Source organism: Clinocottus analis, unplaced genomic scaffold (genome assembly GCF_023055335.1).
Source record: "Clinocottus analis isolate CAN_PGR_092001 unplaced genomic scaffold, fCliAna1.0.p SCAF_12, whole genome shotgun sequence".
Lineage (NCBI taxonomy): Eukaryota > Metazoa > Chordata > Actinopteri > Perciformes > Cottidae > Clinocottus > Clinocottus analis.
The window spans coordinates 16,121,089-16,135,759 of NW_027175843.1; the positions used below are offsets into that span (position 1 = coordinate 16,121,089).

At 40.8% G+C, this 14,671-nt stretch overlaps 1 protein-coding gene across 2 annotated transcripts; it reads left to right on the forward strand.

The window, feature by feature from the left end:
* The first annotated feature begins 552 nt into the window (after window positions 1–552).
* On the forward strand, window positions 553–14,141 carry LOC137782760 (ras-related protein Ral-B). Of its 2 annotated transcripts, none has more exons than XM_068572367.1 (5): window positions 553–698; window positions 8,666–8,875; window positions 9,299–9,507; window positions 10,009–10,186; window positions 14,008–14,141. In XM_068572367.1, the coding sequence occupies exons 2-5, from the start codon at window positions 8,762–8,764 to the stop codon at window positions 14,026–14,028; spliced, it is 522 nt and encodes a 173-aa protein (XP_068428468.1). In that variant the 5' UTR covers window positions 553–698; window positions 8,666–8,761; the 3' UTR covers window positions 14,029–14,141. The 2 variants fall into 2 exon arrangements, with proteins under 2 accessions (XP_068428468.1, XP_068428467.1); XM_068572366.1 differs by lacking the exon at window positions 14,008–14,141 and adding an exon at window positions 10,318–11,960.
* The last annotated feature ends 530 nt before the right edge of the window (window positions 14,142–14,671 follow it).

The following is a 14,671-nucleotide window of genomic DNA, read 5'->3' on the forward strand; positions in this document are numbered from 1 at the left end:
TGTTTTCTTAACTGAAAACCTATTCGCCAACAATAAGAATATAATTGTATTGCGTAAAGGTCATACCAGTGGTTTTGTATTCAGTCACTTATACATCCTAACTAACCATTTTGTAATTTGTGATACCTGACTATATTGTACCATTATATGTATTCTATCACAATTTTTATCTAAATTGTCTTTTTTTGTTGTTGCAAAAATTTATTGCACACCTTCTCAAATATGACAATTGCGTAGATTTCTATAATTTAACAAATATTTTTAGTTTTTTTTGACAGCCGAAGGGACATAATGGGACCGCCATAATTTGTAATTAATTATCGAGCTATAACAAACACATATGGGGCCACACAGCTGTTCCCGCTTGTGGATTTCTGGACATTACAATTAAATTATTAATTTGTCATTGTCTTTTTTTAGAAAAACAAAACCCCTTGATTTGTTGTTGGACGGGTCAATTGTGACAAGCTAAATTATACATAAATTGATTTAGCGAAAATCTAAACAAACGTCGACAGACTTTGACGAGAGGCTACGATGACGTCACATCCGGTCGTCCCTAGTTTTTACATCCGGAAGGTGGGGCTTTTGTTGCAGGAGCGACTAGCTTTTGGAGAAACCAATGCCCCGACATGCTCTATTAATGCAGTCATCAAGATAACATTAACCGAAGGGCAGAAATACAAACTCCTGCTTTGGTAAGCCGTCATAACATATATTAATGAAGTGGAATAACTGTGTGTTTCTTTCCACGGTCACAAAGTACCACACCTGTTTTAAAGCAAAGCGACCAATGGACCTAACGTTAGAGGTGACCGTTTAACATAGCGATGCGTTCAAATATAAACTCCTAATCGGGTTTAACTTAAGCTATCTGGTAACAAGTTTGCCCGCTTTAGTGTTGTAGTTTCCGTGTCATGTATGTCTCTGGTGACGGGTACAACATCAAGCTAATAATCGCTGGTAAATTATCTTTAGGGTTAGCTACCGTCACCAGTCACTGTTTAGTTCAGCTGTATGTGGACAACATTTGCTTTGGCACGTCTTCAATTGTCTTTATTTGTGAATGAGTGAAAGAGCGTGCGTGTATGTTGTGTTTTTTTTTTTGTTTTTTTTTAACGTTATCATTCACACGGTCATCTCATTGCCGAAGTCCATGTTTGTGAGTTTTTGTGTTGAAGTCAGCTGCTGTTGCTGGCGTTAGCTTATAAAGCTGCTGTAAACTCCTGCTGCTAAGTCACCTTAGCATACCTGTTTGACAGATATATGTTGTTGAGGGGTGTTTAGTATAGCTACTACTATGCAGGATACAATTAGAAAGCTGCTGAAATTATATTCCAGTCAATAATTAACGTTACGCCAACGGGTATTTACTGAAAAGTCACCTCCCTCATGAGAACAGGACACACCCAAGCGGGACGTGTTTTCTTCAGTTAACGTTATTCACAACTGTCAGCAAATGCTGTGTGGCCGAGTAGTTTAACGCCACACAGCTTTGGTATGCATTTAATAATTATATGGCGTCTAATTCACGTTGTGTCACACATGATTTCCTCCATGACTTTAATGAAATTAGTTAACTATCTTATCTGTCTTATCTGTAATATTTATATACATGCAGTAGATGGGTGCTGGATGACCCAAGTGTTTTTGTTGTTGATCAGTGACTGTTGTGTTTACTGAAGCTACATTTTGCATATGGTTGTAACGCTGTCAACTCTTATCAAACTCTGTTTTTGTTTGCAGATGGGTTGAGGGGATTTAGGATAGTGTTGGCAAAGCAATATAGTGTTACTCCATCTCATTAATAATAGTCCTTTTTGGTATCAGGGGAAAATGACAATTGTAATTCATCATCCAGATTCATGTGTCTCAAGGGTCATTAAGGCCTAGTTTAATAACCAAAAAAAAAAACCCTTAACAGGCGGATTTACCGTCTCTTCTATTTCGTCGTCTTTGCTGAATAAATACAGGATTTTGTGATTCAGAGGTGCAATGTACTCCACTGCAGATTTGTCCAGTTATTTATTCAATATGTGCAGTAGAAGAAGTATCGATCACTCAGTCAATGCGTCTTTGCTTTAATCAAAGGACTATATGTTACACCCCTTAGGCAATATTATCCATAATCAAACTCAGATTGTCATTGATGGATCTCACAGAACTGAGACATTGACTTTGTCGGTTGTGGCACAAGGCAAACACTTGCTTCATGATATACAATATAATATAAAATATCATTCACAGAGGTGTCTTATATGTATCCAGATTACTTATTAATTATTCCCGTATTGTATTGTAGGATTTAATGTTGAAACTACTGATCTTCTTTAGGCTTTGATCAATCCAAATTAATCATAGCACGTCTTCTGGTAGAGTTCAAGGTAAATATTTAAACTCAGTTGTCACCTTCAATAGTCAAAGAGAGCTAAGTGGTACTACTGCATCCTTGACCCGCTACAAGTTGTTTGATTTACCCACCGCGACATACATGGAGGTCACGGCCTAAACATAGCCTGCTGCTCTCTCACACACAGCAAACAACCATTAGCTGATGCCAACTGTGAGTTTGCTCCCCAAAACGTACAAATTGTGGTCGAAACAGTCAGAAGCCTTGTGGCATCACGGACAAGTGACGGATATTTACTGTAAACGCCTGGAATGACATGCAGTCAACTTCCCCTTCAGAACAACCCATGAGTACAATGCTGATTCTATAAATTACTATCATGGCCATGTTGTAGTGCTCCACCAGTTTTGGTACTTTTGATGGCTAATATCATTTATAACTGTCGAGTGTTGTGTTTTTTTCCCCCATCATAGCATAATTAATTGTTTTAAAAAATGCTGGAACTGAAAATACAGGGACTGAAAGCTTCTCCAGTGAAATTGAAATGAATAAAAGAGGTCAGTGCCTTGATCGTCTTTGACCAATATCCTAGCTGCTTAATGCAAACAACAACACAGCTGGATTGTGATTGTAAATCTGGGAAAGATAGATTTATGCATAGTTGTAGACCCATTGCAAGCAAATAACATCAGAGGTGAAGAAAAGGTCTTGTGAATGCCACAGAGCTGGCCCTGCAGTCATCCTTTTTCCCTGTCAGGATGTTTATCCCTGGAGCTCCAAATATTCTTTTTTTCTCACTTAAATGTTTTTCTTGATGGTAATCCCTCAGGGTCCTTCCTGTTACTGCAACTTGTCACAATTGACAAGCGGTTTGCGCAAGACCTCTTTCCCTCATTTTGGACACAACTTATTTGGCTCATATCAAAGAGGTCCATCTGCTTTTCTGATCAGGTTTTCCTTTTCTGAACGGTTCCCTAAATGACTGGGGCTCTTAGTGTGTAAAAGCACAGGACACAGAAAAAGCATCTGCTAATGGTGTTTGCATTGGAAGTGGAGTGAAAGGGCTTAACTACTGGTGTAAGGCTTCTTTTTGTTTTACTGGACTTAGAAAGTGAGTGATTATGTGCAGAATATAGTGATGCCGATGCATACCTAGCTGACATCAAGTCTCTGCTTTCTGTCAGCAGGAAAAGTTTATAATTTTTTTGTCTGAATGTCAGCTAATTTCTATGATTCATGCCTGAGGAATTTGTGACCGTTGCAGAGTGCAAGGAGTTGTTGTAAACTGGGGATTACAACATAACAATCCCAGCATCTGACATAATACAGTATATGCTAAAGCACAATTTTCCTCCACATGTACAGAGTAGATGCATTGTTTTCCCCTCTTGTTTACTGAAGTAAAAAAACTACCCAGAACCAATCTAGTGGAATGCTTGATGGAAAGACATGAGTGTTTGGATACGATCACCCGGGTCAGCTGCAGAGAGCTTAGAGAGGATATCTGGGTCTTGAATGTTAGACCTCCCCTACCCCCCCAAAAAAATATTTTGCATCACAATGTCATCATGGATGCATTCACATTATACAGTTCCACAACACTGTGTACTATTTTGCCGGAGTCATAGTTCTAAAAGCTGAGTGGGATCAGTGATGACTGCACTTCATTTGCACCTTGATGATGGTTCCCATATGAATAAAAAAAAAGAGGAAACGTTTTTGAGACTGGAGCTGAATTTTAAAAAGCAGCTCACTTAGTGTTGCTGAAGTAGGAAGGATTGTACCACAGAGAGGATTTAGTTCCCCGCTGCCCAGTTTCATCAAAGGCTCCTCTGTGCACTCCTTTGGCCAAGGGTTGTTAGTATGCATTGTGGGTGGCTTTCTGAGAGTTTCCGCTTTGCTGCTGTATACCGCCTTTTTAATTCAGCCAAGTCGTTTCCTCATCTCCGCTGGCAGTGGCCATTATAACCGCTGCATCGGTATAAAACATATCTGTGATTTGCTGTTTAATTGCGAACCATTGGTTGCTCTGCAATAAACAAAGCATAGGATCTTAAATCCCTCTTGCTGTGTGTTACAGAAGACCCATTCTTACACAAACCTCATGACTAAGGTGACTTATCTATGTTGTATAGTTGCTCCACAGTGCGCCGTGGTTACAACTAGTTGTGACCAGTAGCTGTACAGAAGCAAAGGGCCCAATTCGCCCTATTGATATTGTTATTATGTATCATACCTTATGCGTATTCATTTTATGTTCTCTATACTATTCTGACATTTTATTATTATTCAGGTGGAGACTTCAAATAACTTTCTGCCTCTTCGTGTTGTGTGATATTATTTATTTCTGTTAGGTTTTTGTAATTTTGAAATTTTGCAAAATATAATAGACTAAACTAAAAACTCCCACATTAGCCGGAGTATAAATGAAGAACTCTTTTAGTCGAGGAGCGGCAGAAAGAGTTTTGCAGCTTGAGCGTTAGGGAGGCAGTTGTGTACATTCTTGGCTGCTGAACTATAAAGGGGGATCTGTTAGTAGGGTTGGAAAATGTTTTTGAGTGAACTTATGACAAAATCGTCTCCCCTCAAATGACATAACATGCGGTCACATCATCCTCCCATTGCATCTGTGCAACATCACTGTTTCATTTCCCTCGCACCCACCCAAGGCCAGATTGTTTTGGTTGACTCAGTTGACCCACTGACGAGGAGAGAGATGGCAACACTGAGCTGATCTCCTTTTCAGATCCTTGGAATCCTGCTTTCTCCATCAGTTGAAAGGAAATCCCCTCACCCCTGTGTCCTCAGGAATGCAGAGAGAGGGTCATCGGGGTTTCTGCAACGTTGGCTCAGATGTCTCGAATTTACCATCACACACACATCATTTCACTTATTCTACTCGGCACAAAGTGGAATCTTGGTATCACGGTACACAATGTGGAATTTGACCATCACAAACCCTTAACTTCTGCACATGTGATAGAGTTTATTGGCATATCAAACTTGAAGAAAGAGTGCTCCACCTTACTGAACATGAGGAGGGTTAAACAAAATAAATAAAGGGATTATGTTCAAATACCAGTCATCATTTTTTTTTTTTTTTTAGAATATAACAATTATTTGATAGCAATGTTTGTTTTGAATGTGAGCCTAGTCATTTAAAGCATACAGGAGGTGATTGGAGGTCATTTTCTATTTGAAGTAAATGGACTACTTGCAAAGCTTATGAGCATCAACATGAGTTTTTGGCTCTATCAGCTTGCTGTAGTCTTTTATTAATATCTGTGTGAGTCCTGGATAATATTGGAGCGTGCATGCTATAAAGTGTGAAGATGAGCAGGAAGGGAACACTGGCCCAATCTCCAAAGGGACTCTTAATGAATTCCTATAACCCACACTACACTGGTGCCATCTATATTTCAGGAGCTTAGCAACCAGAGTGGTCTTTTAGACTGTATCTCTCCCTTTCCATAACTCCACACCCCCTTAAAGAGGACTAGCGCCAAGCAGACTCCAATTCCATATGTGGGTCAGGTCTAAATATTAATTAGTTATTTTCATTAGGACACGGAAAGCTATTTGTGGTGAACTGCAGCTGGTGGAAATATGGTGTAACCCCTGCCCTAAGGTTTAAACTTCCTTTGGAAAAGTTGCACCAAGCAGTACCTTGTGCAAACATATATTTTTCCCCCACATAGGTCTAGGTTTAGCGTTGGGATTCGTATGTGTGTGTGCATGCGCACAGAGAAGTGGGTTACAAGTGAATAATTTAGATGGTGACCCCCTATGCATAAGTGCTGAGTTTGGCATATGTTCTTATACAAGGTGTGTTGTTGTGTTTGTACATATCCTTCCTATGAGCGCTTTCACTGGTCTTTTTACTGATAACAAAGACAGGAAGAGCACAGGTCGTTGGTGCCACGTCCTCCGTATGCAAGTTAAGTGTAAGTTACTTTGATGCAAAACACATGTCCCCCTGGAAGGAAAGTGATGCGGCAAAAGCTCATCTTTGCAATTGCTAATCTATATAGAAATTGTTAATCTACATACACCAGGAGTTTGCAATGCTTCCAGAACTTTAAGATGGTTTCATGGGCTTCTGTGTTGTTTTGACGTTATCTCTACTTTTATAAGAAAAGCCCTAATGTGAAAACACAAAAATTCCCACCAACAGCAATGTTTTCTCTTCTCTCTGCTACTTCTGGTTAACTCTCAGTGCACACTCCTCTTGCTGTATTAGCTGAGGTGAAATGTTCACTGTTAGGCAAAAGCAGATTGTAAATAATTTTAGGTATTAGCTCAGTGCTGCTATTAGTGTGCCATCTACAGAGAAAGGACTTTTTTTTTTCAGATCGATCAAATCATATGGCGAAAGATTGTAAAGAAAAAGTTTGGTGCCTGTGATGCTACAGCAACCGTATTAAGTCATCTGGCAGACAGTTTCTCAGGATGCCAAGGCAAAGTGTACCCTTGCTCTGTTGCTTCTCAGCTCAAGATCTTAATTTGTATTTATATAATTCGACATCTGTTGACATTATTGCCAGCTGCTCAGCTGTGTATTTGACGGTTCATAGTTGGTTGTGAGCTGGGTGTTTGATTACTGGTTGCTTACTGTTGACCTATCCAGCAGGATTGTCAAGGGTGGAGCCCAGAAAACAACCGTGTGTGCTCAATAGGGTTTCAAAGGGTTGAAACATTGCTGTCAACTTTCCAAGTCAAATTAAGCTTGGGAATTTTGCACAATTTTAACAAAGCCTAAAAATCCACATCCAATGGCACGTTTTTGGTTACAACTATGCCCATTTAATTTAATTGTAACCATGCACTGCATTGAGTAGCATACTCTTCCACCATATGTCAGAGCTTAAAATACTTGCATGCACAGAATTTCTTATCTGTATATAAACAGATGCTGCACCACTATTTGATGCATTTGTTCTTTAATCTATCTTCAGTCATTCTGTATTGTAAAATATGTCTTTTATAAGTCTGTTGTTCATTCTAACCTAAGATGGCATGGCACACAGTTCCTAATGTCAAATCAAATTTTTAAAGTAACTTTCCCCATTGGGTAACTTGTTAGCTAGCCAGTTAGCTCACCCACCTCGTGTTATATTTTAAACTGTGCATTTGACAAATTAGCGCATTTATTTGACAAATTAATGGATTATCTCTGCTGAAATATATTATAAAAGGTCTGTTTCTGTCTGCATATGACATTGTATATAGCTGAGGGTTAACTGATGAAAGCTGGATGTCATATTTATCAAACAGAAGGCAGTAGAAGTAAGTCAGTAGGCAAGTCCACAGGAAGCGATTGCCCCAGACTTCTGCTGCATCATAAATTCAACAGGATATTGGCTGTTTGGTGGATCTTCCAGAAAAAAATTGGGAGTCTCACTGGCCTGAGCTGTAACTTTGTCTGATCTATTATTTACGCACAAATCTTGCACGTTACATGTTTCATCAAAGGCTGTGTTAATGAATGTTTTCCTACAGTGTACCATACCAGTCAAACTAGGAACGCTCAGTATCAGAGTTTTTTGACAATATGCAATCATTGTTTATGGTAAAGTCTGCTCATGCAGCTTTACCTATTCTTAATATCTTTAAGTACGAAGCGCAGAAAATGAGGAAATGTACACAGTGTTTTGTTGAGGTAACCAGCGCCATGCTAACTTCTGTGGTTGACCTGCAAAATCCCCTTTGAACTCTATAAAAGGCTACTTATGACTCACTGATAACTTGTTTTGACTTGTCGTCTGTGCACACGTGACACTATTGGTACAATCATTTCCTGTCCATCCAAAGGCTGTGCAGGTTAAGACATGGCAGCCAGGCATTTACAACATAGCATTATGTTGGAAGTTGTGTCTGACAGAGACAAAAGATATGGAAGTCAGGTGAAAGCAATTCACTCTGAGCTTTCACCTTCTAAGGGCAGGGCCCATATAGTGCAGATAGATGGCAAATGACATCCCCCTTTTTTAACGAGGTTAGCACATGATGCCCTATTTTAATGCATTCCTAAATGCAGTCTTGCAGTGGAGAATGATGGCTTCATTACTTCCGATCAGCTAAAACGACCTTTTGATGGCGAACTTTATAAAGTTCTAGCATTCATGATTAGGCAATTTGGCACTTTAATGGGAAGGGTGGGGGTTAAGATTCAAGATTTGCTGGAGCAAAGCCGAGCGCCTTGGCACAGCAAGTTACTGTCGTCGTGGAAGCTGTTAAGTAACTGTCATCTGTCCTCACACTTATGGAGGTTATTTACTTTGCATATTTATATCTTTCCACTTATGTCATTCACAGGTTTTGTCCAAGTTGTCTGGTTGGAGAGGAAGTGTATGCGGGCGTGTGTGCGTATGTGTGTGAGTGTGTGAAAGATACACAAAGAAGAATCCAGTGATGGCTACCGGTAAAAGTAAAAACCAGAGCTCTCTGGCACTGCACAAGGTGATAATGGTGGGAAGTGGAGGCGTGGGGAAGTCGGCCCTCACCCTGCAGTTCATGTACGATGAGGTGAGTCAACACACGCTTATAAACAGCTAATTGTGAGATAAGGAAGTATGGGCTTCAACAGTAAGCACTGGCCATTTGTAACCAGTTCACTTTTTAAAAATGTTTTTTTTATCCCGTGTCGTAATCTAGATGGATATCACCTTTTTGCCTAGTAACACTTTTCTCGAGTCCACTGCTCGCTTGATCAGATATGTTGTTTACTGTAACAACACTCAATTGAGTGCAGAGATGGGCAGCAGATCAGCTGACATGTGTCACGTGTCTGCTGTCCATTACACGGCTCAGACACGCTTCTATTTCAACCCGTGTGGAGGCCGACAAACAACTCTTCATGCTTTACTGACGCTTCATGCATGTTAAAACAAGTTGTCCCCATGTTTTGCGCTTTAAAATCTCCAAAGAAACGTATCTGTTCATCTCCAGTTCGTGGAGGACTACGAGCCCACCAAGGCAGACAGCTACAGGAAGAAGGTGGTTCTGGATGGGGAGGAGGTCCAGATCGACATTCTAGACACGGCCGGGCAGGAGGACTACGCTGCCATCAGGGACAACTATTTTCGCAGCGGGGAGGGCTTCCTGCTGGTTTTCTCCATCACTGAGCAGGAGTCCTTCTCAGCCACTGTGGAGTTCAGGTACTGTATCCCGCGTCTATCTGTCTTTGTGTGGGATCGGAAAATAATTGAAATGTCATCTGTGCGGGAATCATTTTGTGACACATTGAATGCTGTACGTTAGGAAATGTTTTTAAGCTCTTTAAAGGAGATTATTGTTTACAACAGCCATACCTTTAAAACAATGAATGGATAATACATTACAAAATACCATGAAAAGCACCCATACTGATCTCGAAAACTAGTTCTTAAAAACATTTAGTTTTTTGGGATGGACTCATGGATTTTCCCAGAAATACTCCTTACTAGTATTTATTAATGTTCACATTTGCATAACATATTAACGTAGCTTTTCATGAGCTTTGATCTAAACTCCTGAGTTATTTTTTTCTCTGTTTAACCTCGTAGATTATATTGTGCTCAATGTGGACTGTCCTGTATGTTTTCTAACTTTCAGCCTAGTGAACTAGTCTAAGTTAGACTTAATCTTAAATTAGATTCAATCTAATGCTGTGCTGGCAGGGAGCAGATCTTGCGGGTGAAGGCGGAAGAGGACAAGATCCCTCTCCTTGTGGTCGGGAACAAGTCGGACCTGGAGGAGCGTCGGCAGGTATCTGTGGAGGAGGCTCGAGGGAAGGCCGAGGAGTGGGGAGTCCAATATGTGGAGACATCAGCTAAAACCAGGGCCAACGTCGACAAGGTGTGTGAACACACACACATCACACTACTTTACGTTAAATCGATGTATTTTCAAATAAGTCATGGATCAATAATTAATGAGAATAGATTTAGCAAGTGTGCTGAATTGATTTCATTATTTTCTCCCGCCAGGTATTCTTTGACCTGATGCGTGAAGTACGAGGCAAGAAAATGTCAGAAAACAAAGACAAAAACGGAAAAGGAAAAAACAAAAAGAACAAGAAGAGCTTCAAAGAAAGATGCTGTTTACTTTGAACCCTTCATGGACCTTAACAATCCACAACTCAACTGTTAGGTTGAGGAACAAAGCAGAGCGTCCTTGCCATTGTCATTCAAATTCAATTTGATCTTTTATTTTTAATAATTGGGTTTAGTTTAGTGTTTAGAACAATCGCAACCCGTTTTGTTTTTTTATTAATGAAATCTGAGTTGGAAGATAACCACTGTTGTGACTCGGACTCGGACTTGATGGCTCTTTGTAAGCCAATGACCAAACTGCCACTGACACTAACTTTGCTGCTTAAGACATTCTCCACTGTTAAACTCAGCGACTATACTGCCCTTGACTTTGGTTCAGTGTGTTTTACACCAGAATTGTTCAGTCTTTGTCAAATTAACAGTGCTATTAATTTCTTTAACTACTCTAAATCTTAACCTGCGTAATTCTTAGTGTGTTCGTGTAGATCCCTTAAATCTCTGTTCATCAATTTACAAGGAACTCAAAAGCTGCTGTCTGTTCTTTTTTTTCTAATCATTTATGATGGCACTTAATGTCATGTCTATTGAAGATGTTGGCCTCATTCATCGGTCCAGACTCGCATCATTACGACTTGAGAGCGGTTTTGGAGTGGCTGTTGAAACTAGAAGCTTCAAACGTTTTCATTTTTGAGCCCTTGAGGCTGCTGTTTTTTTTTTGTTTTAGTTCATCCAAGGATTCATCATTTTCTGACCACAGAAGAATTGAAGCAGTAAGACGACTCATTGTCAAACAGGGTTATCAGCCCTTATATGAGAACTGCAAATCAACCCAGAAGATTCTTTGCAGCTTTTCAGGACGACTGCTGCAAGATAATAAATATCTTTATGATGCGGTAATTCATTTATCTCTCGGCTCACAGAGCTTCATGTAGATATAACATTGTTAGATATTCTGAGGCTGTGAAAAGAAAGTTATCGTGTGGTTACTAGTATTTTTTTAATATTATGTTCATGTAATCTTGCCCTTCCCACCCACATTGTGGATTACTTCCTGTTTAACACGACTGTTGAACTGTTCAGTCTGTACTGTGAGACAGGTGTTGACAATCCAGGAGGCCGTCATGATTCCGGTCCACGATGGCATTATAATCAATAACCTTCATATTATTCTTTCTCTTTATACGTTGGTCTTTTTATTACCATGCACTACATTGCCAATACCTAAGAAGTAGACTTCATGCCTCGAGCTGGAGATTTCTAAACAATTTGTGCCAACAAAATCACAAAACGTCAATGTTTGTGGATGTACAGTATGTCTGCTTATTAACTTGAGTGTGTGTGCGCATTCACCAGAAAATGCTACTACTTTTCTGTGTCTCTCAGTGAAGCTTTGAAGAGAGCGCCAACTTCTTAACTGTTGTTGAATCAAGTGCTACAGTGAACAAGATGTTTTTACCACTGCCTAAACCCTTGTTTGTAACCCTTCCTTTTTCTTTCTCTTCCTGATGCTGTGAGTATGCTTTTATCTCTCTGCAGCGAGAGAGTTGCCGAATAAATGCTTTTTCTTTTCTTTGTAAGTACGTGGACATTATTTTGATTCATTCATACGTCACAAGGTCACGCCGAGCAATCCTAACTTTGATCGCACCAGTAGACTCGACGCTGCATAGCTCCCTCCGCTGGCTGCTGGTGGTAATGGAACTACTCCCACTACTTATGGACAATGTACAGTTACATCGGTATTACCACTGAAGTGAAATGTTATGGTTGTTATTTTTTGTTCCCTTTGGGGCATTCTGTGCCCCAGTTTAGTAAAAAAAACAACACAAAAAACAGCAGTTACTCACTTTGCGTTGATTGTTCCTCTGCCATCTAAAAAAGAGTGCCAACGGTCTTGGTTTTTCTGGAGTGTGACGTGATATTCTTACACAGATTTTATTACCCTTCTAGGCTTATTTTACATGGCAGGATGAGTGTAATGCCACCCTCGAGATGAACCAGCCGTGGACTCATTGCTGAACCCTCGGGGCTGGCTGGCTCAGAATCTCATTTCGCAACTTGGAAACAGGGTTGACTACATCACCAGACAAAGATAAACCGTATGTCACTTCGAAAATATGGTTCTTGTGAAGGATGGCAGGAAGAGTCTTCCCCCTGTTACGTAAAAGGAAATTCCCCAGTCTGTATGTCCTCTAAATGTGAGAAAGCAGCTTGTGTGCCATGTCTCTGATATGCTGATGCACAGTGCCTTTCCAAACCTTTTTAATCTGTGCTTTTATATTCTGTCGTGTTTCTATAGGGACTATTTTGTGTTTTTCTTACTCCAAAATGAGTTTATAGTTACCTTACTCTGCTTTATTTTGAAATGTCCTTCCTACGGAGATTGAGGATTTGCTGTGCTGTTTGCATTTGGCAGAATAGTCTATCGGGACTGTCTTCCAGCAGTATTTTAGCATTAATTCCCCTTTGGTGTCAGCACTCCCCTATATCCCTCATGTCCTCGCAGCTATTCGTTAGCCATGCAGCAGTTCCTGTGTGTGTGCATCGTAACAGCATCACAGATAAGGCTGTTACTTCCCTGGTCTTTTGGAGAGAATGGTATATTTACAACTATTGATCAAAGAGGAAAACACCAGGTGAATTCTCAAATGTAGTGCTCGCCTTTTTAAAAGGGAGAGTGCAGAGAGAATTGCTGTAGGGATTTAAACCTGCAACATTAATGGCTGCCACATTTCCTGCATGCCACGTGTATTTATATAAACAAACTAATCCCTCCCTAGTTTATATGAAACCGACCAGGTTTAGAAGCCTGTAGCGGCATTTCCACCGGAGGAGCTAAACATGTCACAGCTCTGATAAGCACATTTACCTGCCTGACATTCACCTCCTCTGGATTTCCATTCTCCCCCTGCACCTCTAAGTAGGCAGATTAGGTGGTCCGTTAAACCCGCAGGAAGGCACTTATTTAGAAATATATGAAAGGGCAAAGTGAGCTAGGCTAATGACCGATGCAGTGTCACCGGCGCACTCTCGGCTCTTTTATCATCCTGCAGAGAGGGCCCCCGTCCTCTGAGTAACCCTCGTTATATCTGAGCTAATGTTGGGGATGAGGATGTTCATGTGATAAAGCACCATCACAGTCCTCCATTATACAGAAAGAGAAACAGACTCGGTGGAATTGTGCTGGACCTATAAGATGAATGCAATGGACAGAGAATAACTCCTATTCTAGTGACTGTGCCGTATCCTGTTTTCTGCATGGAGAGGGGAGGCGGGTTCACTGTCTGACCATTGGAGGGCAGTCTTGGTATTCTGTTGATCCAGTCTGCTGTTTGTTCTCTGTCACCAGCACTCTCGCACTATTCTTTCAACTGCTTGTCAAGAAATGTTTCGAAGTACTTAAACAATGACGTCCTGCCAGAATTATGAATAGTTTATCTGCAACGAATAACGTGTGTGCTAAGTAAGTCCTTAACTGACATGAGAGGGACAAAAACGTCAAAGATTTCCATGGCAGTACTGAGCAGTGTATTATTGCTGTTATCACTGTCTGAAGAAGAAAGCAAACCTATTTTGACTGTCATGTGTAACAGTCCCCGAGTATGTTTGTCTGTCTGTCTCCAGGTAACAGGAGGGAGGAGCTAACGAGAAGCACCTGCAAGAGGGGGAAGGTCACCCTAATGAGAAACACCTGGGCACGGTCTTCTGCGGGTGGGGGGGCAGCCAGGAAGAGGCAGTTGTGTTTGTCTGTGTTTAGGGCTGTTTTGAGGCTTCGCCAGCCACATTAGTTAGTTAATAAACCCTCTTTTGTTTGGAATGCTGCGTCTCTCATACGTTTCGTCGCGGCGCCTGAGCCCAATCGTGACCCATGAAACCACAACCTATACTGCTTTTACCTACACTGAATGACTGGAATAGCAAAACTATCAGCAGCTTTGCAGCACAGTGGGAGAAAGAAAGAAATCACTTATTTTCCCTGCCATTGTGCCTTTTATGAAGTGAGGCGCTCCCTCGGCACATCCTCCGTGCAGACGGGGTCCTCATATGTTCTCATTTTCTAGTCTGTATGTGTGTGTCAGCACGAGGGAATGTATCTGCTGTACAAAAGATCCATTGTGCTTAACAGTGTAATGGAAGAGTCTGTCAGTACACTCGCCACTCCATATAATCAAACAAAATCCTTGAACACATGTTGAGCTTGTGTTATGACAAAACAGCGTCTCACCCACCCTGCGTTCGCCCTCAGGTAATCACTATTAGCTCCGTTGCCATGTTTGCCGCCATTTGT